General features: G+C 42.6%; 1 protein-coding gene across 4 annotated transcripts in view; it reads right to left on the reverse strand.

Annotated features, from left to right (window-relative positions):
- ndst2a (N-deacetylase/N-sulfotransferase (heparan glucosaminyl) 2a) overlaps window positions 1-26,264 on the reverse strand; it is an 86,193-nt gene that overhangs the window by 32,949 nt on the left and 26,980 nt on the right. For all 4 annotated transcript variants that reach the window (XM_079687218.1, XM_079687219.1, XM_079687220.1 and 1 more), the window contains 11 exons: window positions 13,325-13,375; window positions 12,840-13,142; window positions 11,600-12,696; window positions 10,730-10,817; window positions 9,854-10,008; window positions 9,368-9,553; window positions 6,592-6,720; window positions 5,916-6,098; window positions 5,702-5,798; window positions 5,495-5,618; window positions 4,665-4,839 (listed from right to left, as the gene is read on the reverse strand). In XM_079687218.1, coding sequence (XP_079543344.1) covers window positions 4,665-4,839; window positions 5,495-5,618; window positions 5,702-5,798; window positions 5,916-6,098; window positions 6,592-6,720; window positions 9,368-9,553; window positions 9,854-10,008; window positions 10,730-10,817; window positions 11,600-12,696; window positions 12,840-12,876 — 2,271 coding nt within the window. In that variant the 5' untranslated portion in view covers window positions 12,877-13,142; window positions 13,325-13,375. The remainder of the gene's footprint in view (window positions 1-4,664; window positions 4,840-5,494; window positions 5,619-5,701; window positions 5,799-5,915; window positions 6,099-6,591; window positions 6,721-9,367; window positions 9,554-9,853; window positions 10,009-10,729; window positions 10,818-11,599; window positions 12,697-12,839; window positions 13,143-13,324; window positions 13,376-26,264) is intronic.

The raw sequence follows: 26,264 nt of genomic DNA on the forward strand, positions 1-26,264 counted from the left end.
GAGAAGACCGAGCATGGAGGAGTGTGTATTGTGTGTGGAGATGAGAGACAATATGACAAGATATTCTTCTGCAGAAAGTTCAAAGGGCTAACTGTGCCTGAGAAGAGAGCTGTACTAAAGAAGCTAGGAGCATGCAGAAAGTGTCTTGGATGTCATGAGGAAGGAGGATATTGCAGAGACAATTACCTGTGCAGAAACAAAGACTGTAAAAAAGGAGACACCTCAGATCACCATTTCTTTCTGTGTCCACAAGGGGGAAGCAAAGTGCCCTTTGAAGAGAGGAAAGGAAGAGACTGGAGAAGTAAGAGCAAACTCACAGAGGAGCAGGAGAAATTCTTGGCTGAGCTTTCCCCAGAGTGTGCAGGAAGGTGCAGGAAAGCCTTTACCAACCAAACAGCAGTAACAGGCAGAGCTGGAGGACAGTCAAGGCTTTTGGACAGGGAAATTCCTGTCATCATGATGCTGACGGAGGTCACGGCAAATGCAGGGCAGAAGATTGTGACTCTGGTGGACCTTGCCTCAGACACAAATTACATCACCCATAAGGCTGCTGACAGGCTGAGGTTGCAAGGTGAAGAGATAACTCTGATTGTGTATGGTGTAGGAGGAATGACCATGAAGGTGAACACAAAAAGATACCTCCTTAGGGTGAGAGTCAAGACTCCTAAAGGGACAGAGAAGGCACATGAACTTGTCTGCTATGGCGTAAGGGAGATCGCCAAAGTGCATAAAGTCGTCAGTCCTGAAAAACTGCAGAAGTTCTTCCCAGAGGTCAAGCCCGAAGAATTAAAGAGGCCAGAAGAAGTTGAGCTCCTCATAAGCCACAGGGAAGGAAGACTTGATCCACGAAGAGTGAAGGTGGTTTGAGACCTTGTTTTGTGGGAAAGTCCACTGGGAAAAACAGTAGGCGGAGCACATCCAGAACTGTTTGAGGAGATTGAAGTGGCGGCACACAGGTCCAACACACACTTTGCTTGCTCCATGAGAACAGCTGCAGTCAGGTATGAGGAGCTAAAGCTTCCAAAAGACAAACCAGCACAGTTGCAAGAGGAAGATATGGCTGAAGTAAAGGTCACAGCTGCAACTAATCGTGAGTTCCTGGAATGGTGGAGGTGGGACAGCATTGGAGCAGCCTGTGAGCCTAAGAGTGGAGGATGTCGTTGTGGAAATTGCCAACCTGGAGGTAAAGAGATGACCCTGGCGGCGGAGAGAGAGCTGGATACAATAAAGGCAGGCCTAACCTACGTCAGGCGGGATTCTCATATTGCAGCACCGCACTGGGACGCAAAATATCCCTGGACTTAAGTCCCCACTTCTCTCCCCAACAACAAACGTGCTGTGGAGGCCACATTCATGCGGACAGAGAAACAACTAGGGCGGGAGCCTGAGTGGCAAGCTGCATATAAAGCCCAAGTCCACAAAATGGTTGAAAGAGGTGCAGCCATCAAACTCACGGACCAAATCGAGACCAACTGGGAAGGACCAGTGTGGTACGTGAGCCACTTAGTTGCTCCAAACCCTCATTCAGTGACTACACCAGTACGGCTTGTATGGAACAGCAGCCAGAAGTTCAGAGGAGTAAGCATGAATGACATTCTACTAAAGGGACCTGATGTTCTTAATCCAATCAGAGCTGTTCTGTTGAGTTTCAGAAGAGGTGTGCATGCAGCGCTGGGAGACATAAAGAAAATGTACAACTCAGTTTGGCTGGAGGAGCGTGAGATGCATATGCACAGATTCCTCTGGAGAGACAGTCCAGAAGAAGAGATATATGAGTATGCTATCACAAGAGTCAACATTGGGGACAGACCAGCCGATTGCATTGCACAGGTGGCTATGAGAGAAACAGCCGTTCTACCCATGTTTTCCCACATGAGAGAGGAACGCAGAGTTATTGAAGAGGACAGCTATGTGGACGACCTCTTAACCTCCCATAACAGCCAAGAACAACTGGAGAAGATTACAGAAGGAGTGGAGGAAATCCTGAGAGCTGGTGGCTTCTTCCTTAAGCCATGGGTCCGGTCTGGTCAAAGTGGGAGGCAAGAAACTGCAAACAGCACTCCTGGGAGGAGGAAAAGCAATATCTGAAGGTAAAACTCTCATCCTCCCAAATCAGATGAGAGAAGAGGACAACAAAGCCCTGGGAATCGGGTACAAAGTGGAGGAAGATATGCTCTACATGTTGACCTCAATCAACTTCTCCAAAAGGAAAAAGAAGATGAGAGTGGGGAATGATCTCCTCCTAGAGCAAGTGAGACCTGAGACACCTAACCCACTGAGTAGACGGGAACTGCTAAGTCAGGTGGCTGGACTTTACGACCCAATTGGCTTAGTTACACCTGTCAAACAAAAGGGGGCCATTCTTGTCAGGAAGGCATTCCAGGAAACAGGGGGTGGAAAGCTGACAAGGGAGACCTGGGATAGACCACTCTCAGAGAGCCTCAGGGAGGAAGCCATCCAGCTATTTGAGGACTATGCGCAGCTTGGAAAGATTAAATTCCAGAGAAGCATCACGCCAGATGGCTGGAGAGGGAAACCATGGGGAGTCACATTTTCGGATGGAAGTGAGAGAACCTATGGAGCTGTGATGTACCTGAGGTGGGAGACAGATCGAGGGACTGAGGTCCGATTTGTGGAATCGAAGGCCAAGCTAATGCTGCTGGATCAAAAGGGAGATGCTGTCAAAGCAGAAACCTGCGGAGCAGTCTTTGCAGCTAGACTGAGGAAATATTTTGAAAGGCATAGTGGAATGGAGATTGAGCGATGGTTCCAGCTAGTGGACAGCTAAACAGTCCTGGGAGCCATTAAAAGGGACAGTTATGGGTACCAGACTTTCTTCGCGAATAAAGTTGGTGAGATACAGAAAGCTGGGCCGGCGGAAGACTGGTGGTGGATCCCAGGAACCCTCAATATTGCTGATCTCATTACAAGAGGAAGCGCTCCTGAAAATCTAGCTGAGACATCTACATGGCAAGATGGAACTGAGTTCCTGAGGTGGCCAGTGGAGGAGTGGCCTATAAAATCAGCTGGAGAGGTGGCAGCGCAAACCAGAGAGAGTGTGGACAAGCTCCAGAGGAAGGCATTCTCAGCAGCCATAACAAGAGCTCAAGCCGAAAGAAATCAAAGAGATGGCCTAGAAGACCCACAGGGAAAAAGGAAGAGCCAATGGGAGAAACCTAGAGCCGATCAGACTCCTACCAGAAATCTCACAGGAAAGACAGTGAAGGATTCTGTGGAGGGGAAAAGATTCAGCAGACTTCAAAAACGTGTCGGGGTCATAGCCTGGGTGTGGAGAGCTGCAAGGAAGTGGCTGGAGATTAAGGACCAGCCTAGGTCAGAATCAAAGTTGGAAGTAATATGGCACACCAGGAATCGAGATGTGGGAGATGTGGTGTGGCTGGCTGACCAAAATACCCTGAGAGGACATTACAAACTGGCAAGAGTGGTCAGTTTAAATACTGATGGAGAAGGCATCGTAAGGGATGTAGATGTGAGAACCTTTCCCAGCTACCCAGTCCCAGTTATGAAGAATGAAGTCTGTGGAGGGTACAAGGGACATCCAAGCAAGATCCCTGCCACTATTCTTCATAGGGATGTCATCTTACTTCCTGTGGAAGAACAGACGTGATTTGAAGGTGAAGAGTGGTGTGAGTTCCTTGGGTTCAGGAACCAGGAGCTCAAGTGGGAGGTGTCGAGACGAAAGTCATGTAATAATATCTGTGAAAAACGGACTGATAAAAAATGTATGTGTTTTCGTTTAGAGTATTATTATTATTATTATTATTATTATTATTATTATTGTAGTATTGTTCAATACCAAGAGAGGGTATTCGTTTTATTTTGAGCCAAGGCTACCTTTCATAAGTGAGCTGTATTGAAAAAATATGAATGCCGCTTCCGGTAAACACGGCAACAAAAGGGGCGTAGTTTGTGATGGCTGGTCTCTTGTTCTCAAAGCCACGGAGGGAGAACCAGGCGACAGTGTGTGTGAGGCTCCGGAGACGCTGTTGGTATGTTTCTCCGGTGTAATTGTGTTTATGTACTTGATCTGTTGCCTCACTTTGCGAGAGTACTATTGCGCAATTGTCTGCTTTTACGCAGCGCGGTCTGCCTGTGCTCCGTTGTTTGCTGTGTAAATTAGAGGCTGTGCTCCGTTTGTTTGCTGTGTAATTTAGACAGGGCAGGTGTTCAGATGAGGTTTTCTCTGGTGCTTTTTTCCAGTTTAGAGATAAACACTCTGATTAATTCATTTAAGTTAATGATGTGGTTTTAAAATAACAATTTATCCTTTTTATTAAAACATGGTTTGTGTTATTATTGAGAATGCAGTTAGGCCTGCAAAATGTTTAACATTGGTTTGTCCTTTTGTGTTTTGCAGGTTTTCAACCTGATTAAATTATTGGAGCTGTCTTAAATAAAGAAAGACAAAAAGAACAACATTTGAGTTGTCCAAGTGTCCTCTGTTGCCCTCCAGCCTCTCAAGTCAGGCTAAATCACTGATACAGGCCAAAACCCTGAAGGACTTGACACACACAGTGGGTGTCAGGACCCTGCACAGTGGGACACACAGTGAATGTCAGGACCCTGCACAGTGGGACACACAGTGAGTGTCAGGACCCTGCACAGTGGGTGTCAGGGCCCTGCTGAGTGTGTGCTGGTCTCACCTGGTACCAGGAGTAGGCCCTGTCTGCTGGGTTGATGAGCACAGCCAGGATCTTGGCTCTGGGCAGCAGCGCAGCAGCTCTCTTAGGAGCCGCCTCTGTGTCAAAGTAGTTGGCACTCTTTTCAAACATGAAATCTGTGCTGACATTGGAAGGGAATGGGAAGAAGTCCATGTACCTGAGGATCGGAAAATAAAACCAGTACCAGTCAGCTTGTGTCTAAATTAGTACTTAAATCCCCTGGCCTTTTGTTCCCGTTATCTTTCACTGTTACCGTTTGAATCACAAAAAGAGCAGATGTCACACTGAATAATGATTACAACTCATTTCAAATACTGAACAAATATCCTCTTGTTGGAAGCTGCACTAATCTGGAATTTTGTATAACGTACGTAAGCCCATTTTTATAGTGTAGCCGCTCACAAAGATCCCTTCCCTGCATATGGGGAGGATGAGTGATCACACATTGACGTTGACATACATTCAGTGAATGTCAGGTAAGTACAACATTAATGGAAATGAAGGAATCAAATAAACTTGTACTTTCACACATGTACAATTGTACAAATGCACAATACAGCACACAGAGTGAAATTCAGACTAGCAGTATTAGGAGCAGTGGGCAGATACTGTACAGTGCCCAGGGAGAAGTGTGGGGGTCAAGGGTCTTGCACAAGAGAAAAAAATAAGATAAACTAAACTGAACCTAAGAAAATAAGACCTATAAAGTTTTAAAGTAAAAAAGGAATTCAAATTCTAGTCATATTGTGTCCAGTTTGTCACCACGTTTATGGGACTTTGTGAAGACAGTGTTTACGGTACTCCTGTGTTACCAGTCAATCCCGTTGTCATAGTTTGCTCCACTGAAGAACTGGATCTCCTCAAAGGTGTTGGGGCTGGGAAAGGAGCTGGTGACTGCTGGGTGGAGGCTCAGGAAGGAATGAAGCGCTGTAGTGCCTTGAGGAAAGAAGACATTTAGAATAGCAAAGACATAGATATATTGACTAAGGTAAAGATGAAAAGCAGACAGAGTGCGCTACCTGTTTTCTGTGGTCCAATGACGAGAAACTTGGGCAGTCGGTCACAAGTCTTTTCTTTAGACCAGATATCTTTGTGTCTCTTATCATGACAAGGGTTCTGAAAAATATTCATGGTAATGCTTTTATTTCGAAGTACCTGCTATATTCAGTTTTCACGTCTTCACACGTCTGCAAAAAGCATGAGCTTGAAAAATAACTAAATCAAGATTCTGACCTGCCAGAGAGGGTCTCTCTCCTCGGGGAAAATCTGGAAGTATTTCTCGGCCAGGTGGACGGGGGGCAGCGTCTGCAGCTGGAGGTTGGTCCAACACTGGACAAACTTCACAAGAGACTCAAAGGTGTAGAGACCCAGCCGGTCATTGCCGTAGTTGGACAGGTGGGTCATGAAGATGCTGATCTGGATTGGGCAGGCACAAAGTAATCCGTTATTGTTTCAAAGACACAGGTAGCAGAAAAATGATAATTATTTAAATCACACTAGAAGTATAGGGGTAACTCTTAACATGCATAATATCCTATTACAATGTTCTTTTAAAACATTTGAAACAAGATAGAACCACAAAAACAATGTGTGTGTTTTGGTTAAATGCATATTTATTTAACCTGACTGATATACATTTTCTTCTCACACACGGAGACACACACACTAATGGAGGTATTGGAGACACATGCTCAATATGTTACTAATATAAATGAGAGCTCCAAAAGAAAAGAAAAAAACATGCACACTATTGCTGTTGGTAATCTCTATTGGTCCTAAAGTCAAGTCCCCTCCCAAAACTGCTCTTTTCCCTCATGTCTCAAGTCAAGTAAATAGCTGCGATAGAAAAGGAAGAGTGACGACTCGGGCAGAGGATGAGAGTGTGATGTGCACCGCTCTGGTTGCGTACAGGGTTGAGGAGGACGGTGAGGAAGAGCTCTCCTCCTCTGATGCTCTTGTCCAGCTCCTTGGAGCCTCCTGGGTATTCGTTGTAGAAGATGGTATGGGTGAACAGCCCACAGGTCTGCCTGGGCAGCACCTGAACACAAACACAGGATGTTGGCTATTTAGTGCTAATGTGGTTGTGTTGGCATTTTTACAAACTGGTGACATTGTAGCTTTGTAATCAAACAGAAGTCTAATGGACATTTGGAACACTAGGAACAGCCAGAGCCTGATCCATGTTAACCCTTTGAATGTTTGCTCTTGATTCTGCTCTCAAATGTCCCATTGCACTCAAATAAATAACAGTAGCACTGCACAGTGTTTAGAATAAAGAACTAGCACTGTATGATGTACAGTGCTTCTCCTAGGTTTACTGCATTGGGAGGGTGCTGCCTGAGGGGGGGGTGGCATTGGGATATACAGTGGGGCAAAAAAGTATTTAGTCAGCCACCAATTGTGCAAGTTCTCCCACTTAAAAAGATGAAATAGGCCTGTAATTGTCATCCTAGGTATACCTCAACTATGAGAGACAAAATGAGAAAAACAATAATCCAGAAAATCACATTGTCTGATTTTTGAAGAATTTATTTGCAAATGATGGTGGAAAATAAGTATTTGGTCAATAACAATAGTTCATCTCAATACTTTGTTATATACCCTTTGTTGGCAATGACAGAGGTCAAACGTTTTCTGTAAGTCTTCACAAGGTTTTCACACACTGTTGCTGTTATTTTGGCCCATTCCTCCATGCAGATCTCCTCTAGAGCAGTGATGTTTTGGGGCTGTCGCTGGGCAACACGGACTTTCAACTCCCTTCAAAGATTTTCTATGGGGTTGAGATCTGGAGACTGGCTAGGCCACTCCAGGACCTTGAAACGCTTCTTACGAAGCCACTCCTTCGCTGCCCGGGCGGTGTGTTTGGGATCATTGTCATGCTGAAAGACCCAGCCACGTTTCATCTTCAATGCCCTTGCTGACGGAAGGAGGTTGTCACTCAAAATCTCACAATACATGGCCCCATTCATTCTTTCCTTTACACGGATCAGTCGTCCTGGTCCCTTTGCAGAAAAACAGCCCCAAAGCATGATGTTTCCACCCCCATGTTTCACAGTAGATATGGTGTTCTTTGGATGCAACTCAGCATTCTTTCTCCTCCAAACACGTCTGGTTGAGTTTTTACCAAAAAGTTCTATTTTGGTTTCATCTGACCATATGACATTCTCCCAATCCTCTTCTGGATCATCTAAATGCTCTCTAGCAAACTTCAGACGGGCCTGGACATGTACTGGCTTAAGCAGGGGGACACGTCTGGCACTGCAGGATTTGAGTCCCTGGCGGCGTTGTGTGTTACTGATGGTAGCCTTTGTTACTTTGGCCCCAGCTCTCTGCAGGTCATTGACTAGGTCCCCCCGTGTGGTTCTGGGGTTTTTGCTCACCGTTCTTGTGATCATTTTGACCCCACGGGGTGAGATCTTGGGTGGAGCCCCAGATCGAGGGAGATTATCATTATTATCTTGTATGTCTTCCATTTTCTAATAATTGCTCCCACATTTGATTTTTTCACACCAAGCTGCTTACCTATTGCAGATTCAGTCTTCCCAGCCTGGTGCAGGTCTACAATTTTGTTTCTGGTGTCCTTTGACAGCTCTTTGGTCTTGGCCATAGTGGAGTTTGGAGTGTGACTGTTTGAGGTTGTGGACAGGTGTCTTTTATACTGATAACGAGTTCAAACAGGTGCCATTAATACAGTTAACATGTGGAGGACAGAGGAGGCTCTTAAAGAAGAAGTTACAGGTCTGTGAGAGCCAGAAATCTTGTTTGTTTGTCGGTGACCAAATACTTATTTTCGACCATAATTTGCAAATAAATTCTTTAAAAATCAGACAATGTGATTTTCTGGATTTTTTTTTCTCATTTTATGAAAATTACAGGCCTCTCTCATCTTCTTAAGTGGGTAGATTTTGCACAATTGGTGGCTGACTAAATACTTTTTTGCCCCACTGTATATATATATATATTTTTTTTAAACACCTTGAATTTCAGGGGAGGCGTGGAGCTCCGTTGGCGGGGCGCAGTGCCTCTCCAAGACAATGGTAGGGGAAACACTGATGTATGCATCTGTGAGTGGTGCAAAGGTCATATTTCTTTATTTTAAATGTATTAGAGATCCTGCTATATTTAGCTATATGATTCTTTTGGAAAAGCAGAAAGGCTGAATCCAAATCCTTTCTTAAAAGATTCAACTGGAAACTCCTCTCCCTCGGACACAATTTACAGATTATCACAACTTTATTTTCTTAATGCGGGACATTTAAGTTTATTTTAAAGCGGAGTTAGTGAAAGGCTTGCTGCTGTACTATGTATAAAAATGTTAACATTTTCAAAAAACATATCGAACCAGACCTGCACCAGGCCTCTGAGTGTGTATGTCTCATTCAGCTCAGTACCATAAACTTTTATTGAATGTTTTTATGATATGTGAGCCTGATGTGGCATGCTGCCAACCCTTTCACCTGAGCCTTGTTACTGAAATAGATTGCAACGAGTGTCTTTCTACATAAAGCGTCCAAAATGTACATTAAGGTCGCACAAAGTGACGGTGTTACTATTTTCTGCTAAACTGAACAATTGCTAAAGCTTTATTAAAACTTCCACATCCATCTTTATTGATGAAGTGTGGAGAAATTTCTCAGTGTGGAGAAATGTTGACCAATAGGAACCTTTTGGCGATGTGGACTGACCTGGATGCCATTGTGGATGAACCCGCGGCGGTACCGGGCTGGCCTCAGGTGAGGGTACTCCTCAGTGCTGGTCACCTTGATGCTCCACACAGACTTCCAGGCCTCATAGAGCTGGCTGTGAACTGGGTAAACCCCAGAGTGGTGCGGAGCCACTGCATAGCCCATATCTGTGGGGATCCCATGCTCCTAAAGAGAGGACAGGATGTGGGCACATGAGGAGGAGCATGGGAACGACAAGAAGATAAAGTGTACTGCTGATTTACATACCCACATTCCTTTCAGTGCTATTCCTACAATGTCTAGAACAGGTCCAAAAGACCTCCACACTCTTTGAAGTTGACACTACTCCTGTGGTCATGAAGTCGTAACACTAGCCATTCACTACACCTATGTTTGAGTGTTGTTGTAGGCCCACAGCTACATACTCCTTCCACCCTCCACATAGCCACACACTGTGCCTTGTCACAGAGAATAAGTGGTGCTCACCTGAGCAAAGATCTTGTTGAGCCTCATCTGCTCAGCCAGGACGCTGACGTTGTGAAAGAGGTGCGGCTGCATGTGGCTCCACATGTGAGGAAACCACCAGAAGTCCATCCTGTGTTGCAGCAGCATGTCATCTCCACGATCCTCTACATCAGTACCTAACACACCCACCCACCCACCCCCACCCACCCACCCACCCACCCACCCACCCACACACACACACACACACACACACACACACACACACACACACACACACACACACACACACACACACACACACACACACACACACACACACACACACACACACACACACACACACACACACACACACACACACACACACACACACACACACACACACACACACACACACTTAGTGCCACAGCAATCTCTAGCCTCATGTTAATATACATGTATCTGATCAGGCAGTGAAGACTGAGGTAAAGAACGTCCTTTACCCATTCATCTATAACTGTATCTTAAATATTCTGCTTCAGTTTCAATATTGGTTTCCAATTGTTGTACATTTTAAGTTTCATATTTTAGAGTGAATGGCACATTCAATGGCATATTTTCCCAATTTTATAATTCTTCTTTGTGGCAGTGAATGTATGCTGTTGCCGGCACACACAAAAACGGAGCAAAACAGAGAGAAACAGCGTTTTCTAGGGAAAACACTGCTGTCCCACTGACAATATTAAATATTGCTTTATAAAACAATACCCTGAAGAAGTTGAGATGGTAGGGTTAACTGGTTATGGTAAGGTGTAACCTGCTTCAGCAGTGCACATAAAAGGTCAGCACAAGAGTAGACATCCAGAGCCCCTAAGCAAATAGAAAGCAGTGTGTATTCAATAATAACATGTTTCATACCTGTGTGATAGAACTTTCCAGAAAATCCCAAATTGAAGGTGAAATTAGGGACCAGTGCTCTCAGCTTGTTTTGAGTGTTGAGCAGTGCCTGTGAAAGAATGAAAAATACAGCTCACACTGGTTTTCTTTTATAGATCTTAATTGAAAAAAAAGGGAAAATGATCAAAAACCCTTAGTCATATTTATTTGCATTATATTTGTTATCTGCAATACATTTAGAAAAGCTGAAATTCTAAATTATAAGGTGGTTTGCCAATTTGAAAAAATAATTTTGTAAATGTTAACAATTTGGCAAAATATGACCAAAGTCAATATATGGTTGGGAAATGTCTGCCACTAATGGAAGGTGTAAGCACCGAGAAGCTATTTGTCTTTAACATGCAAAACCACTTGTATTGTTCTTTAAAATGTACAATACCAGATTTGTTTCACTATTCCACTTGTTTTCATCAGAAACACAAAGCAAACACAACACTGACATTATATTTTTCAGTTTTTTACATGACAGCAGAGACTATAATCCAGCTGTAATCTGGCCGTGCATGTTAGTGCATGTGAGGTTTGGGTTTTGTTAGCACTGCGTTCATTGAGTGTTCGAGCCAAGTGAAGGCCCCTCAATCAATGATATGCCTTGAATTCATTAATAAGAATCTTTAGAATTATATTGTAAGCACATTATTCTTTAACTTCTCTTTTATTGCTTGGATAAAAACCTTATGGCATATAATGCCCCCGTTAAAATAATAAAAAACATACTCTTAAAATTAATTTTTGTTGTGTGAACATCTCAGAAACCACAACTATGCCAGGTGAGCCAACCAAAGTTAATGTCTGATTAGTTGTGGTCCCTTGTGTGACTGGCTCACCCACCTCCACGTCTGACACCTTCATGCGGGTTCCCTCCTTGCCAACGAATATATCATCCACGTCCACCAGCATGTGGCGGTCCAAGGACAAACACAGTCTCTTCCCCGTCAGGTAGGCAATGGAGTCTACAAACACCAGCTTGTGAAGCCAGTAGTTAAGATTATTTCCAAAGAGAACTCTTTGAATGCCATCGTGGAGCCCCAAGTCTTGGACCACTGTGGCGTGGAGCGTCCGCAGGGGGCCAGGACCAAAATGTGCCAGTGCCTCAGAGGACATGGTGCTGGCCAGAAGCACTGGTTCATAGGTAGAGTGGTTGGACTGGAAAATGGTCCAGTCGTCCCCTGGTAAAGGGCCTTGCTCCACCTGGTTGGGCTTGGTGATGAAGAGTAGAGGAGCATTGGGGTTTATGCGGTAGTCCCTGAGAGCCATGTGTGAGTGAAGAAAGAGGGGGAAGCCTTTGAGCTGTGCACTGAGAAGAGAGTTTTCATTAGCTTTGAAAAAGCCAATGACTCCTACTCCATACTCAGCGCAGTACTTGTCCAGCAAGTCACGGTTCCAAGCATCCAGATTGACATATTTCAAAACATTTTCATAGATGATCAGTGTGTAACGTCCACGGTTATGCTCTGTCAATGTGGGCATGTCTCCTTTACCAGGAGCAATCTCTGTCCGGTAGTGGAAGCGGCTTGACTCTAATATTGCTACAATCTCCTGGCCCAGCTGGGAGTAGATGCTCTCTACAAACACCAGAACCACGGCGTCTGTCCTGGAAATGTCCACCGCCTTTACCTGTCGTAATCGACCCTCGCGCTGTGGAAGAAAAAGCGGGGCCCTCTGGATACCTGGCCCCCCTCCGGCGTCCCCAGTACTCACACCCGGTGAAATCCCTCCTCCTCCACCACAGTCACTAAAGGGTAAAGGGGGGGCCTCCTTGATTTTTGGGCTGTTGGAGACATAGTAAGCTAGGAAGGCCATGGACAGTAAGCAGAAGATGATAAGTGCCAGGATAAGGCGGTGAAGCTCCAGCTGGCGGACACCTCGCATTAGCTTCCAAACACCCAAGCCTGCACCTACCATGGTGTTGAAGGGGGGGGGCAGGACTGGACGACAAGCAGCAGCGGTGTACAGGAAAGGAGAGCAGAGAGGTGGAGTAAGGGGGTGAGGAGGAGGAAGATTGAGCAGTAGAGACTAGCACTGATCTGTGCTGAAGAATAGCCATTTACACTGAGTCATCATCCATTACCTGCTCTCCACTTGTAGATCTGTAGTGCTAAATACATGAATGGATTATTATTCGTTTGATGGAATGTCAATATTGGGGGGCTGTAGAGGGAGAAAAAGACGTTGGTTCAATAAAAAGTGATTCCAGCAGAGGTGACATCTGGCCTCTCTTTCATGCAGCTGTGCGGGAGTCTCTACATTTGGATGTGTCCATCTTTAGAGGCTTGTGCAGACTTTAAGACGTGGACTTATCTGTTCTGGTGGTCTGTGTTTCGGGGCCGAGCCCCCCAAGGCCACCTGCCCTGGACATCCCAGAAACTGACACCTAGAGGATGAGTACAGAGAAGGGTGACAGGAAGACAGAGGATGGGAGTAGGTGAGGAGGAAGGGTGTAGACAAGGACATCAAATAAGTTAGTTTCCAATCAGCATTCAGTTCTTCTAGCTGAACTCTTTCATGAATCACAATCGATGGGCTACATCTGTTGTGAAGGTTTGCAAGTCTCACCTAGAGAACACTGCGGTTCTGAAAACCTTCTAATCCAAATCTGGAAGAACCCTGCAAGAGAGACAGAGGGAGTTGAAGGGGAGGGGAGTGCAGAGAGAGAAAGAGAGAAAATACTTTTTTGCCCCACTGTATATATATGTATGTGTATGTGTGTATATACACACATACACATACATATATATACAGTGGGGCAAAAAAGTATATATAAAAATATATATATATATATATATATGTATATATATATATGTATATATACTTGTATGTATTACGAAGCGTAAGAAGCGTTTCAAGGTCCTGGAGTGGCCTAGCCAGTCTCCAGATCTCAACCCCATAGAAAATCTTTGGAGGGAGTTGAAAGTCTGTGTTGCCCAGCAACAGCCCCAAAACATCACTGCTCTAGAGGAGATCTGCATGGAGGAATGGGCCAAAATACCAGCAACAGTGTGTGAAAACCTTGTGAAGACTTACAGAAAACGTTTGACCTCTGTCATTGCCAACAAAGGGTATATAACAAAGTATTGAGATGAACTTTTGTTATTGACCAAATACTTATTTTCCACCATAATTAGCAAATAAATTCTTTAAAAACCAGACAATGTGACTTTCTGGATTTTTTTTTTCTCATTTTGTCTTTCATAGTTGAGGTTTACCTAGGATGAAAATTACAGGCCTCTCTCATCTTTTTAAGGGGGAGAACTTGCACAATTGGTGGCTGACTAAATACTTTTTTGCACCACCGTATATATATACAATCTTTTATATTATTATTATTATAATATTATATATATATATATATATATACACATTATAATAATAATATAAAATATTGTATTTGCGTGCATTTGTTGTTCGGAAAGTGGCGCTGTACTGAGACTGGCGATAGTACTTTATAAAGATATACTCATTGTAATAATGGTGTGAATGTGGTGCATTAGTCAAACAATGGAACATTAAACAGTGATGCAAACACAGGTATGGTGAAAAAAGGGACCTAACCTCCTCTAGGGGGGTCCGTGGGCATGCTCCCCCGGGAAGATTTTTTTTTTAAATATTGAAGTTAAAAGCATCAATCTGGTGCACTTTGAGAGCAACATGAGGAGATCTATGGGTACATCTTTCAACACCCATTTGAAACAGAACTGTAAGCAGATTTTTCTTTTTGGATATTTTACAAATCACTTATTTTTAACAACTTTTTTGTTCCTGTCATATAGTATTTTATACCTGTTTTTCATTTAGTTTCATTAATAACTATAATGATCATATCAAGGTGTGCCTTAACCTCACTGAGCTGAGGTTATTTGAGCCTCTCAGGAGAGAGCTCTCTTCCACCTGGTTGTAGAAAAGCTCTTTAAATTTGTTAGCATAGCTAGCTAACCAGATGCTAATAACAGATTGCCACTGTGCTTACAACTAAAGACACAGCCTAGCAAACACTGAGGCTCCTTATGGGTACTGCAATATTTGAAGAGCTGGAGCGGCGTTCCGTTGCACTCCGTCAGCACACTCCTTTCAGACGAGACATAACCACGTGAAGACATGTCACATGTTTTGTTCAAGGAACCTGTCCTTGGCCAAGAAAAAACAGGCACTCGCTTGTTTAATTATTTTGCGATCTAGATTTCTTCTTCTTTTTTGAAGTGAGAAGTTGTCCGTCAGTCGGACGGACTAACGGGCGGACTGACGAATTGACGGACCCCCCCCCCAAAAAACGAAAACTCTTCGGTTTTCCACGAATTACACAAGTCACCCAAAGCAGCGTTAAAAAAGCGGGAGGCGCCGAAAAGCGACTAATTTGCATCACTGATTAAAACGTCTCAAAGAGAAAAAAAACGTCTTACTATTTACTAGGTAGCAAAATGCAGATAGTCTGTGATCAATTTGGAACATTCTAATCTTCACAAAGGTACCAACTTCTGCAGAGCTGTAATAGACTGTTCCTGTCATGTGTCCGGAGCATCTCAATACATCCAAGACTCTGAAATAGTGCATCTTCATACACATTAAATAAAGGGTAGACTGGTCATAAAGACCATTGCTGTTTCATAGATGACCGAATGGAGTTGAATACTTCCCATGGGCAGTAACACTAGGGAACCCAACAGAACCAGCAGTATGCAGAACATGGATACCAACCAGTTTTATGGCAACTTGGCAAGTTGATAATGTGGCACTGACCAAAATGGACAGATCATGTGGTGGGCATGAAGTGTTCAATCGTGGTCATTGCTACTATGGGATTAGTTTTGTATCATAAAGATAAAGCAACACTTTCTCAGAATAAAGCAAAACTATGAGTTTAAAGGCCCTGACACACCAAACTGACACCAAAGAACACGTCCCGACGGAACACGACCGTTGTGTCGCCTCAAGTCTCCTGCTTCTTGGCCAACAGTCGCACTGGAACACACCGCAAAGACTTTAGCCGACGGCCAAGTAGCACGTACGAACTGCGCATGCGTGAGTGGCAATAACTCTCCTTACCAGCAAGCGGCGGTAGTGTGTTTTCGTCATTCAAAAGAGGCAACAACCGGAAGACAGAGAAGAAGAACAGACTCCGTGATATAAACAAACAACAAATAGCGTGTGCGTTCCATTTTCACTCTCCATCGAAAACATGTCTCGTGCGGCATTGGAGCTATCAGCCATTGGAGTGTTGCTTGCGGAAGACATTCTTCGTGCCTTCTTAAAGCGTTTGTTTACGTCCCTCACTTCCGTTTCGCTTCTCATGCACTGATTCGCTAGCTGAACAGCCAATAAGAGTTATTTATTAGGCCCGACTGCCCGACCCGACGCATGGCGGATTCAACATGTTGAATCGGCCATGCGTCGGCCATGAAAGGCCAAATAAAGCGTGTCACGGCCGACGGTGCGGGACACACCAAATTGAGTTTGGGCGACAGGGCACGCTTCGTCGTCCGACTAACGAAAACGGACGATTTCTAACTAAGTCAAGCTAAATAAAATACATTTCAAAAATAAAACTATAAGTTGCAAACAAATCATTTGTGTAATCATGTAAACTATAAGTCTTTCTTCTTTGTTTTAACATAGGTTTTTGTTTGCAGTTCTTGTTTCTTCTTTCCCAATGATCAGACTTTTGCTCTCGCGGCAGTTTTCTCTTTTGCGCTCCCTAATTTTTTGTTTGAGATTCTGGCCCCTTCTCAGGTCGGTTAAATTAAATCCTTGCTTCCCTCACTTGCGTCGTTTCCCTGCGTCTAGTCCCTCCCACCAGGGAAGCATGGAGGGACGCAAGGAAACCACGAGAAGCAGGGAAATTAGTTTTAAGAGCAATCAGACGTCCTTTCCTCCGGAGCGTCACGTGAAGCGACGTCTGTTTGTGATGACGCTGCACAGCTGATCGTCTGACAGCAGCTCTGTCTCCATTATTTTCAAAAACACCCCGCTTACACATTTACTGACACAAACATTTGTATCATCTGTTGTAGACCCCAATAAATAAAATAAGAACTCATTCTCAAAAAAGATAAACGCCATTCATAAAATGTATAAACTAACAATAGTTTGATTAATATTGATTAGAGTGCACAATAGAAATAAAATAATTGAGAGAAGAAAAAGAGATATATTATCTATCAAAACCCAGTTAGATTAACATTCATTGGATTGCACACTTTGTTTGTTTGTTTGGATATGTAGCACATTAACATTTTAATAGAACTTAATGACTAACTGAATGGAAATGACAAATGGAAGTGTAAAACGAAAAAAGCGATCATAAATGTTTCCAACAAATGAATAAAATGATTTTTGACCACTTTGTTGTTCAGATATATCCATGGGCGTCGCAGCCATTATATGAGGGTGGGACAAGTCCACCCCACTTTTTGAAATGATTAGTTTAGACCCCCCACTTTTACCATGTGGAAAGTCTGTGAATTGGTCTATCCACTCGACGCACTTTGTAGAGCGCTGTGTCAGTGCTTCACTATCAAATCCATTCCACTTGCTTATTGAGAGAATGCCCAAATCAATGAAACTCCGTACCATGTTTTCACTGCTACTTCTTACCAAGGCAGATTCTCACATAACACGCGCATGTTCAAGGAGTGTTGTCATAGTTGGACAGCTCAGATCTGTTGTATGAAGCGATGCCGGTAGCGGAGGTAAGGCACACACACCAAGTGTTCAGGACATTGTTAATACAGCGAAAATCAAAGCTGACGATCTCTTGGTTTGATATGTTTTCTCCCCCAGACAACATGGACATAAGAAAAAAAAATTCAAAAAAGAGGAAAGTAAGTCTTCAGCTGGTAGCAGTTAATCAGTTAATAGTGATGGCGGCGGCAAAAGCGTCTCACTTCTTGAGAGGAGTTTCGTCTTTATGTCATGATAGACGGATACAAATACCGAATAGTTTAGATGAGAAAAGGCATCGAAATGCCAGGTTACTAGTATTTATCATGTAAACAGGGAACATGAATAACCCGATCTCGCTGTGCTCATTTAAACACCATGATGTACTGTAGAGACGCAGTCAGTGTGTTTGACTGGAGCCTCAGTTCGACAAGAGAATATTTTCTTTGTTCTTTAAGGTACTCTCTCTCAAAATGGTAATGTGCATTATGTTTTAATTATACTTCTTATCATTCAGAAGATTTTTGTGTGTGTTTACAGATGTAGCACTGAATTTCAGACTCCAGCTTACAGCTTCCTGCCTACGACCTGCCTAAGACAAGTATAGAGGAATGTTAAGCCCTCCCACTATTTTCCAAGAGGGCGTTGCCAGATTTTCAATTTCAGGTTTTAACCAGGAGATGGCGCTTCATTCACAAATACAGAAAGACAAGTTTCATGGACTTCCAGTTGTGTTTTGAAGAGCATTTGAACACATCAATATTTTAGATCAACTAAAGTATATATAATCTTGTAATTCAATAATATATAGTCTTTATATATTAAATAATCATAATTATAATGTAAATGTTTACATTACACTTCTTTATTTGTTATGCTCATACTTTTACCTTTACAATCGTTTGCTTTAATATGCAGTATATGTTTTGTATATTTTTGTGTTTGCTTCCTCCTGCTCCCTTTCGGACACATACTGTATGATTTATTATTATTATTAATATGAAGATATTATTAAGATAAGATAAGATGTTACTTTATTGATTGAACATTTTAGTTAAGAATGTGCTGTCCCACGGTAATTCAGAAGGCTCACAGGTCACATTCCGACCATTATTTAAAACAATAGGTGCTTTCACACCGTCTACAGTTTGATTTGTATAGAGGGAGCTCTGTCAGTGTTCAAATTACCCATTAGCTTTCGGGGAGCCCTATTTTTCAGAGCACATCCTGCTACTAAATATGTCACACGCACGCTCTGTTGACTGGCGCAGCAGTGCGGATTCGATCAATTGCTATAAAAACACTCTTCTACTAATACAGACAGTGTCACTATGCCGGCGGATGTGGCCGTTGTTGAAGCCTCTTCAGGCTCCGCATCGGCAGGCCTCTCCCTCGGTGTGGAGCTGTCAAGCTCGACCCTAACGCCGCTTACAGCCGGCCAACTAAAAGTTGTTTTCCGTTCACGTTGTCATTTTTAGACTCCTTCGCTTCTTTGCTTGTGAATCCAAAAGCTGTGACGCTTGGCTGTTTTCGTTTTGCCATATTTTTTATTACAAAGCCAGAGTTAAAAAAATATCAATATGAACATTTCAAATACCGTGCCGGCATCACCGCCATAACCATAGCAACGTAAGTAATAATGCAGCGCCGCCACGTACAGATGGCAACACCCAGAGATATTCACAAATATAAAACAAATATTCAGAAACTGTAATGAACAATAATTATTATTTATTTCAAGAGCTGTTATTTACAGAAACTCAACATTTTTCTAATCTGTGTGATACAAATATGCACGATTGTTTTGGGCTCCCCCTATTTATCTCAAAGTCAGCCTTCAGGGGAGCTACCTCCCTCTTCGGGGGAGCCAAGCTCCCCCTGGCTCCCCCCCATTTCGAACAGTGTCTGTGGCTGAATGGCCAGCGATTAGGTGCGGCGCATTTATCATAGGTGATCAGAGCTAACTGCCTGCCGTCAGATTTTATTTAAAAAACAGATCTGACTTTTAAGACTATTTCTGCGCTCATAAAGAATGATCAAAATAAGAATAATGCGTATTCAACTGGTTTCATTAATTAGTGAGTTTATTTAACACTAGAACCACCAATCGGGTCAATTTGTGTGATGAGTGTTGTGTGTGTGCAATGTAACTTTTTTTCAATAAAATATTAAAGTCTCCCGGTCCGTGACTTTTCCTGAAAGTGTGTTATGTAGCACCCTATGTTGTTAAAAATCACATTCTAATAGCGGGATTTGACGGGTTTAGGTAGGCCTATACAAAAACCTCTGGCGGTTCTAGTGTTAAGGTAATTAGGTACAGTAGAAGCCCTTTTTTATCAGTAACAAATTTAGCAGTTGAACATAAAAGTCAACTAACTGATGGTCACTTGCAATGACAGTGTTGTGTCTAGAGGCCCAGATACACCGGCCCGAAATCGGCAGTAAATGGGAGTCGGGCCGAACATGAGCGTGGGCACGCCCTATTCGGAGTGTTGTGCGCCGCACCGTCGGGTTTTTTCTGCCGACCTGACGCCTTTTCTTGCGGATTCAACATGTTGAATCGGCGTCGGGAACTCCACCGGAAGTCGGACAAAGGGATAACACTGATTGGCTGTTCAGCTAGCAAATCAGTGCATGAGAAGCTTTAACGGAAGTGAGGGAGGTAAACAAATGATTTAAAATGGAAGATGGAACTCACACGGACGGCTGTTTCACCTCATTGGTTTATAGAGCTCCTGTTCGTTCATGTTTTCAATGGACGAGAGTGAAAATGGAAAGAAAAACGCTATTTGTTGTTTGTTTATATCACGGAGTCTGTTCTTCTTCTCTGTCTTCCGGTTGTTCCGGTTGTTGCCTGTTTTGAATGATGAATACACACTACCGCCGCCAGCTGGTAAGGAGAGTTATTGCCACTCACGCATACGCAGTTCATACGTGCTCGGCTAGGATTTGCGGTGTGTTCCAGTGCGCGAAGTCGGCAAATACGCAGGAGAGTCCGGCGATGCAACAGTCGGTGTCGGCGACTTCTCAGGTGACTGGCCGTTGTATCTGGGCCTTAACTGTAAGCTTGTCACTCAGAGTAACCTACAGTTAATTTAGCTGCTGGACAAGAAAGATCAAGGGGGGAGGGGGGGAGAGAGCTGTGGTTGATGGGCCATTAGTTGTGTAAATACACAGCTGAGAGCTGCCGTTTCATTCAGACTGTTAACGGTAACAACGGACTATTTTTCTTAGCGGATGCATGTCAATTTAAATCAACACATACAACTATTTTTTAAATCAACACATACAACTATTTTTTAAATCAATAAAAACATTTTCTAAATCCATAAAAGCATTTAAATTAATATTGGGAGTCATGTCGTTACTTTGTTGAGAATGTGGCCGTGTAATAAGCGGGATAATTTGCAGCGACTTGTTCCTTATGGGGAAAATAACACCCGTCATGTGTGTGTAGAGGTGTGTGTGGTTAAAACACTTTCATGAAGTGAACGAGGTTTTCCTTCTATAAAACAGCTGTGGGCAGCAGTGAGTGTCACGGACATGAATTCATAGATCAAGGCAGACTGGTACACACTCTCCTGTCCTGCCAACACTGGCAGGACAGTAGGCGACACGCCCGTTCTAAGCCGTGTCCCTCACTCCTCACATCCCAAGCTGCATCCCCCAAAAGTGTATTATGTTGTTACATCTCAGATGTTATGTTTCAGTTGTGCTCTGTCTATGTTCAGTGATGCAAACTTGTCACCTTTCGGCGAAATTCGCCATTTTGAATCCAAAATAGGTTGTTTGTGCGATTCATGTAGATCTGCAATAAAAATATTTTTGGGGTATGGGGGGGTCTGGGACCCGGAGTAATCTGCAGCCGTGAGCTGTTATGTGCCATCATGACACGCATGGTGTTCTTTTTTTATATATTATAATGAAGTGCGAGCTGTGTGCTCGAGTCTTCCTGCCTGTCGGCTCTGCTCATGGATGTATAATAAGGCTCTGCTGCTCCGAGATGATGGTCTAGCTTCAGCAGCTACATTACCTATGGGTGCGTTCGTAAATATTAACTGTGCGTCCGGAGTCACTGTGGCACAGACTGGACCGCTGGTGAACAGCTGTTAGAATGGGCCGTTCAGGTGTTCAGAGCAGAGCTCCCTGTCGGAGCGGCAGAGCGTGATGTGAACTGAAAAGTTTTTCTGTGGCAATATTATTTAAGGAATCGTTGAGCTAGCTAGCTAGCATACATTGTCACTATCTGCTAACGTTAGCTTTAGCCTTCTATTTCTAATAGTTTTTTTCATAGGCTATAAACAGAGGTGGTATAAGTATATATATATTGTACTTGAGTAAAAGTAGAAGTACTTAGATCTTGTACTTGAGTAAAAGTAGAAGCACACAGATCTTGTACTAGAGTAAAAGTAGAAGTACTCAGGTCTTGTACTTGAGTAAAAGTAGAAGTACTTAGGTCTTGTACTTGAGTAAAAGTAGAAGTACTCAGATCTTGTACTTGAGTAAAAGTAGAAGTACTCAGATCTTGTACTTGAGTAAAAGTAGAAATACCAGAGTGTAGGAATACTCTGTTACAGTAAAAGTCCTGCATTCAAAATGTTCCTCAAGTAAAATTAGAAAAGTATTATCATCAAAATATAGTGAAAGTAGCAACAGTAAAAGTAGTCATTGTGCAGATTGGTCCATTTCAGAATAATATATATGATATGTTTTATAATGATTGATCATGAAAGTTGTCTCAAAGCTGGTAAAGGTGCAGCTAGTTTGAATTACTTTGTATACTGCAGGGTAGCTTGTGAATTTACTCCAGGTAGAACTAAAGTCTGATTTAACACTTGATTATATTTCACATCATTCATCCACATCTGTAAAGTAACTAAAGGTATTAAATACACGGAGAGGAGGAAAAGTACAGCATATACCTCTGAACTGTAGTGGAGTAGAAGAACAAAGTAGCAAAACATTGAAATACTTAAATAAAGTACAAGTATCTCAAAATTGTGCCCAAGTATAGTACTTGTTGAGTTTATGAACTTAGTTACTTTACACCATGTGGCTATAAAGATAGAAAGACTTAAGCCTTGCAGAGAGGTATGAAAATACATTTTCAAAATGCTCAACAGTGCTGCCAAAATTATAAACTGACTGCTACACAATTTAAAATAAATGCTTTTATATATTTATATTATGTGACTCTTTGGCGTTTCTGTTATTATTAACAGCTGCTGCTTTAGTTGTTCTGACTGCTAAAATCCTCTGTTATTCCGTGGGGTGGGGGAGCCGGGGGCTCGGATCCTTGTCACCTTTTTCATACCTGATGATTTTGCATCCCTGTATGTTGAAAAGCCTCAGTCACCTTAATTCATGTAATAAAAACATCTCAGGTCAGTAACACTCAAAGCTAAATGTGCAATACCATGTTCAGCTATGTTACTATTTATAATGTTATTGTTGTTACATCAGAAGATGTACATATTGGAATGATTTCTTAACTTACAGTAGGCTATTTTTTACAATGTGTGTTGGAAGGATTTATTAAATTACTATGAATATTGTCATTGTTGAAGGCTTTTAGAGAAGGGTGAACTATAAGCCTGAATTACATAACATTTTATACCTAAAAACATAAAAGCCACTATAAATAAATCACAATTATTCTAGTTATTTTTACCTCCCGTATTGCTTTCAACCCACCAGCTTTTATTGTGTTGTTACGTCACTAACTGTAAGCTTGTCACATACAGTCTATGGTCACTCAGAGTAACCTACAGTTAATTTAGCTGCTGGAGAAGAAAGATCAGGGGGGGAGGGGGGGAGAGAGCTGTGGTTGATGGGCCATTAGTTGTGTAAATACACAGCTGAGAGCTGCCGTTTCATTCAGACTGTTTAAAAAACGGTAACAACGGACTATTTTTCTTAGCGGATGCATGTCAATTTAAATCAATACATACAACTATTTTTTAAATCAATAAAAACATTTTCTAAATCCATAAAAGCATTTAAATTATTATTGGGAGTCATGTCGTTACTTTGTTGAGAATGTGGCCATGTAATAAGCAGGATAATTTGCAGCGACTTGTTCCTTATGGGGAAAATAACACCCGTCATGCAGATGAGGGTCCCTCCGCTACGCTTTGGGATCCTGATCGACCGACGAAGCTCCATTAAAATATAAATATTTTTGGTGAATTACTGAGTTTAGGCACGTTAATAACGTTTTAATGAAGTTGAATACAGTATATTCATATGTGTCAGTGATTTCATGTCAATTCGGCGAACATAAACATAAATGATCGTGGTGAAGATGATGATTAAATTAGGATTAAAAATCGAGAGCCGGGCTGCATTTCCTCCCGTTCGTTTTTTCGAATAACAAAATTATTTTGTTAAATAACAACATGGTGATGTTTTGTAAATGATTACATGTCTCTTATTTAGCACAGAGTATGATATCCGTGACATATGGATCTTAACAAAGTTCCGCTGTACATCCAGCGTACTGTATCTGACTTTATTTCACATGAGCTCCAGTGTGGAACCCCACTGCACCCCCTGGTGGATCAATGATCCATTGCAGCTGGCTTCATTATAATTACATTTATCTATCACGGGGGCGGTCTCAAGTCAAGCTGGAGGTTTTCCCTTGAGCGAGGGCAGATCACGTACCAATCACGGCCCTCGCGTTTCAAATTTTCTGAAATGAATCGCTACATCTGTATGTTTTACTGAGTGCTTATAGGCAATTTCCATCCCAGTATTCAGTTAACTATTTATTTTCTGTGCACATTACATAGCTAATATTCTACCTACTGCTTGGGGCTTTGAGTCTTCAAAATGTCCAATGTCATAGACTGGGACTTACTTTAGAGTCAATTGTATTTACATTCAGTATGACTTGTTATGATTCAATGTGAAAGATTATACTGCTCAATAAATAATGATCACCTCTCTTGACATCTAGGCGCTTGAGAGTGAGTCAGAGGCAGAACACAGGGACAGTGGAGAGAGGTTCATTGCTGAGGTGAGTGATGAAAGGGAAATGACAGTTTAGAGCAGGGGTAGCCAACACGGTGCCCGCGGGCACTTAGTCGCCCACAGGGGCAACGTGAGTCGGCCGCGGGGCATGTTCTAAAAATAGCTCGCCAAGCAAGTCCATGTATAAAATACACAAAACAAAAAAGGAAATATAATTAAAAGAATCTACCCTATGCATAAACGAAACCTAAATCATAGCGAACTCTATCTACTTAATGTAACTCTATATCTATCTAACACCCCTCCTCCCGCCACCCCCACAATGAATATCGACCAATCACGTTCTTGCTTGATTTGCGGGTCCAGAGTTGCAGTCGGGAAGAAAACCAATGTGGCACCTCCCTGCTGATTTTCCTTCTGGCAGAATCTACATAACACATCAGCCCCATTGAACAGCCTAGTCGTGCCAGCCTACACAGCACATGAGGGGCAGAGATTTACTCAGTGTGTTGCAACTTGCGTATATATTTATTGCACTTGACGCACACACACGCATGGCGTAATTTCCACTGGGTACAGGGGGACATGTCCCCCGCTCTTTTCGAAATCCCGTTTGTGTCCCCCTACTTTACAAATATGTGTATTATTATTTTTTAACGCAAGCCGTCATCGCCACGGAGGAGCACACAGCCTCTGTGAGCGAGCGAGACAGAAGGAGAGAGAGCGAGCTAGGGAGGGAGGGAGGGAGGGAGGGAGGGAGAGAGAGCGAGCGAGAGAGCACACCTTTATCTATTTAATATAGATAAATTAAGAAATCATTCCAATGTGTACTATAGGACAGTAAAAAAAACAAAAAACTGTTTAAAAAGGGAATGATTAGTAAAATATGCATAAATAGAAAGAAAGAATGCTAACTAGGTAACATAAGATAAGAATAAACCAGTTTAAATTATTTGTTATTGGTTGTGATCATATTCTAAAGATGATTGGATTATTGAAAAGTATACAGCTCCCTTTCATATGAGTGTTGAAAGAGTGCACCAGCATTTCACTTGAACATTTTAAAAAACATCTTCCCGGGGGAGCACGCCCCCGGACCCCCCTAGAGGAGCTGAGGCCCATCCACCCCCAAATAAAGCAGGTTAAAATAATTAGATTGCAAACATGTTCTTTTAGTAAACACTGAAAATGGGTCCCACAGACCCAAACAGCACACAAAGGTTAAATGTAAGCATATTAACGTTAAAATGTGCTAAATATATACACTGCAAAAAACAAAAAAAGAGGAGTAAAAGTAGCCCCCGACTTGTTTTATTTTTTTAAAGTAGCCCTCACCCTAAAAAAGGTTGGTGACCCCTGGTTTAGAGTAAATTATGATGTGGACTCTCATCCCAGAATGTTAAGGAAATCAGTGGGTATATTGAACAGGAAACATTTCAGTCAAGGGGCATCATATGACCAATATAGACAGAAGAGCAACATTTATTTGAACATTTAAGTCAATGATACCATTCCTAGGTGAACTTAACATCCGTATGGAGTCAGATCAGTCTCAATATTAATAAATGCTCACAGAAGGATTCACAACAGTGGCGGCTGGTTGAAAATATTTTTGGTGGGGCTATGGAAATGGTGACAAAACCATACTAGGGCATTTAAAATCAGGAGACTAAATACGAACATTGTGTGTGTGTGTGTGTGTGTGTGTGTGTGTGTGTGTGTGTGTGTGTGTGTGTGTGTGTGTGTGTGTGTGTGTCATACTTGCCAACCCTCCCGATTTTCTCCCGATTTCTGACAAAATCAGATTTACTCACGACTGTTTCCACTCGGACTTTAATACAGCTACACCATTGTTTGGTTTCCATGG

This window comes from Notothenia rossii (assembly GCF_949606895.1).
Source record: "Notothenia rossii genome assembly, chromosome: 6".
NCBI classification, from domain to species: Eukaryota; Metazoa; Chordata; class Actinopteri; order Perciformes; family Nototheniidae; genus Notothenia; species Notothenia rossii.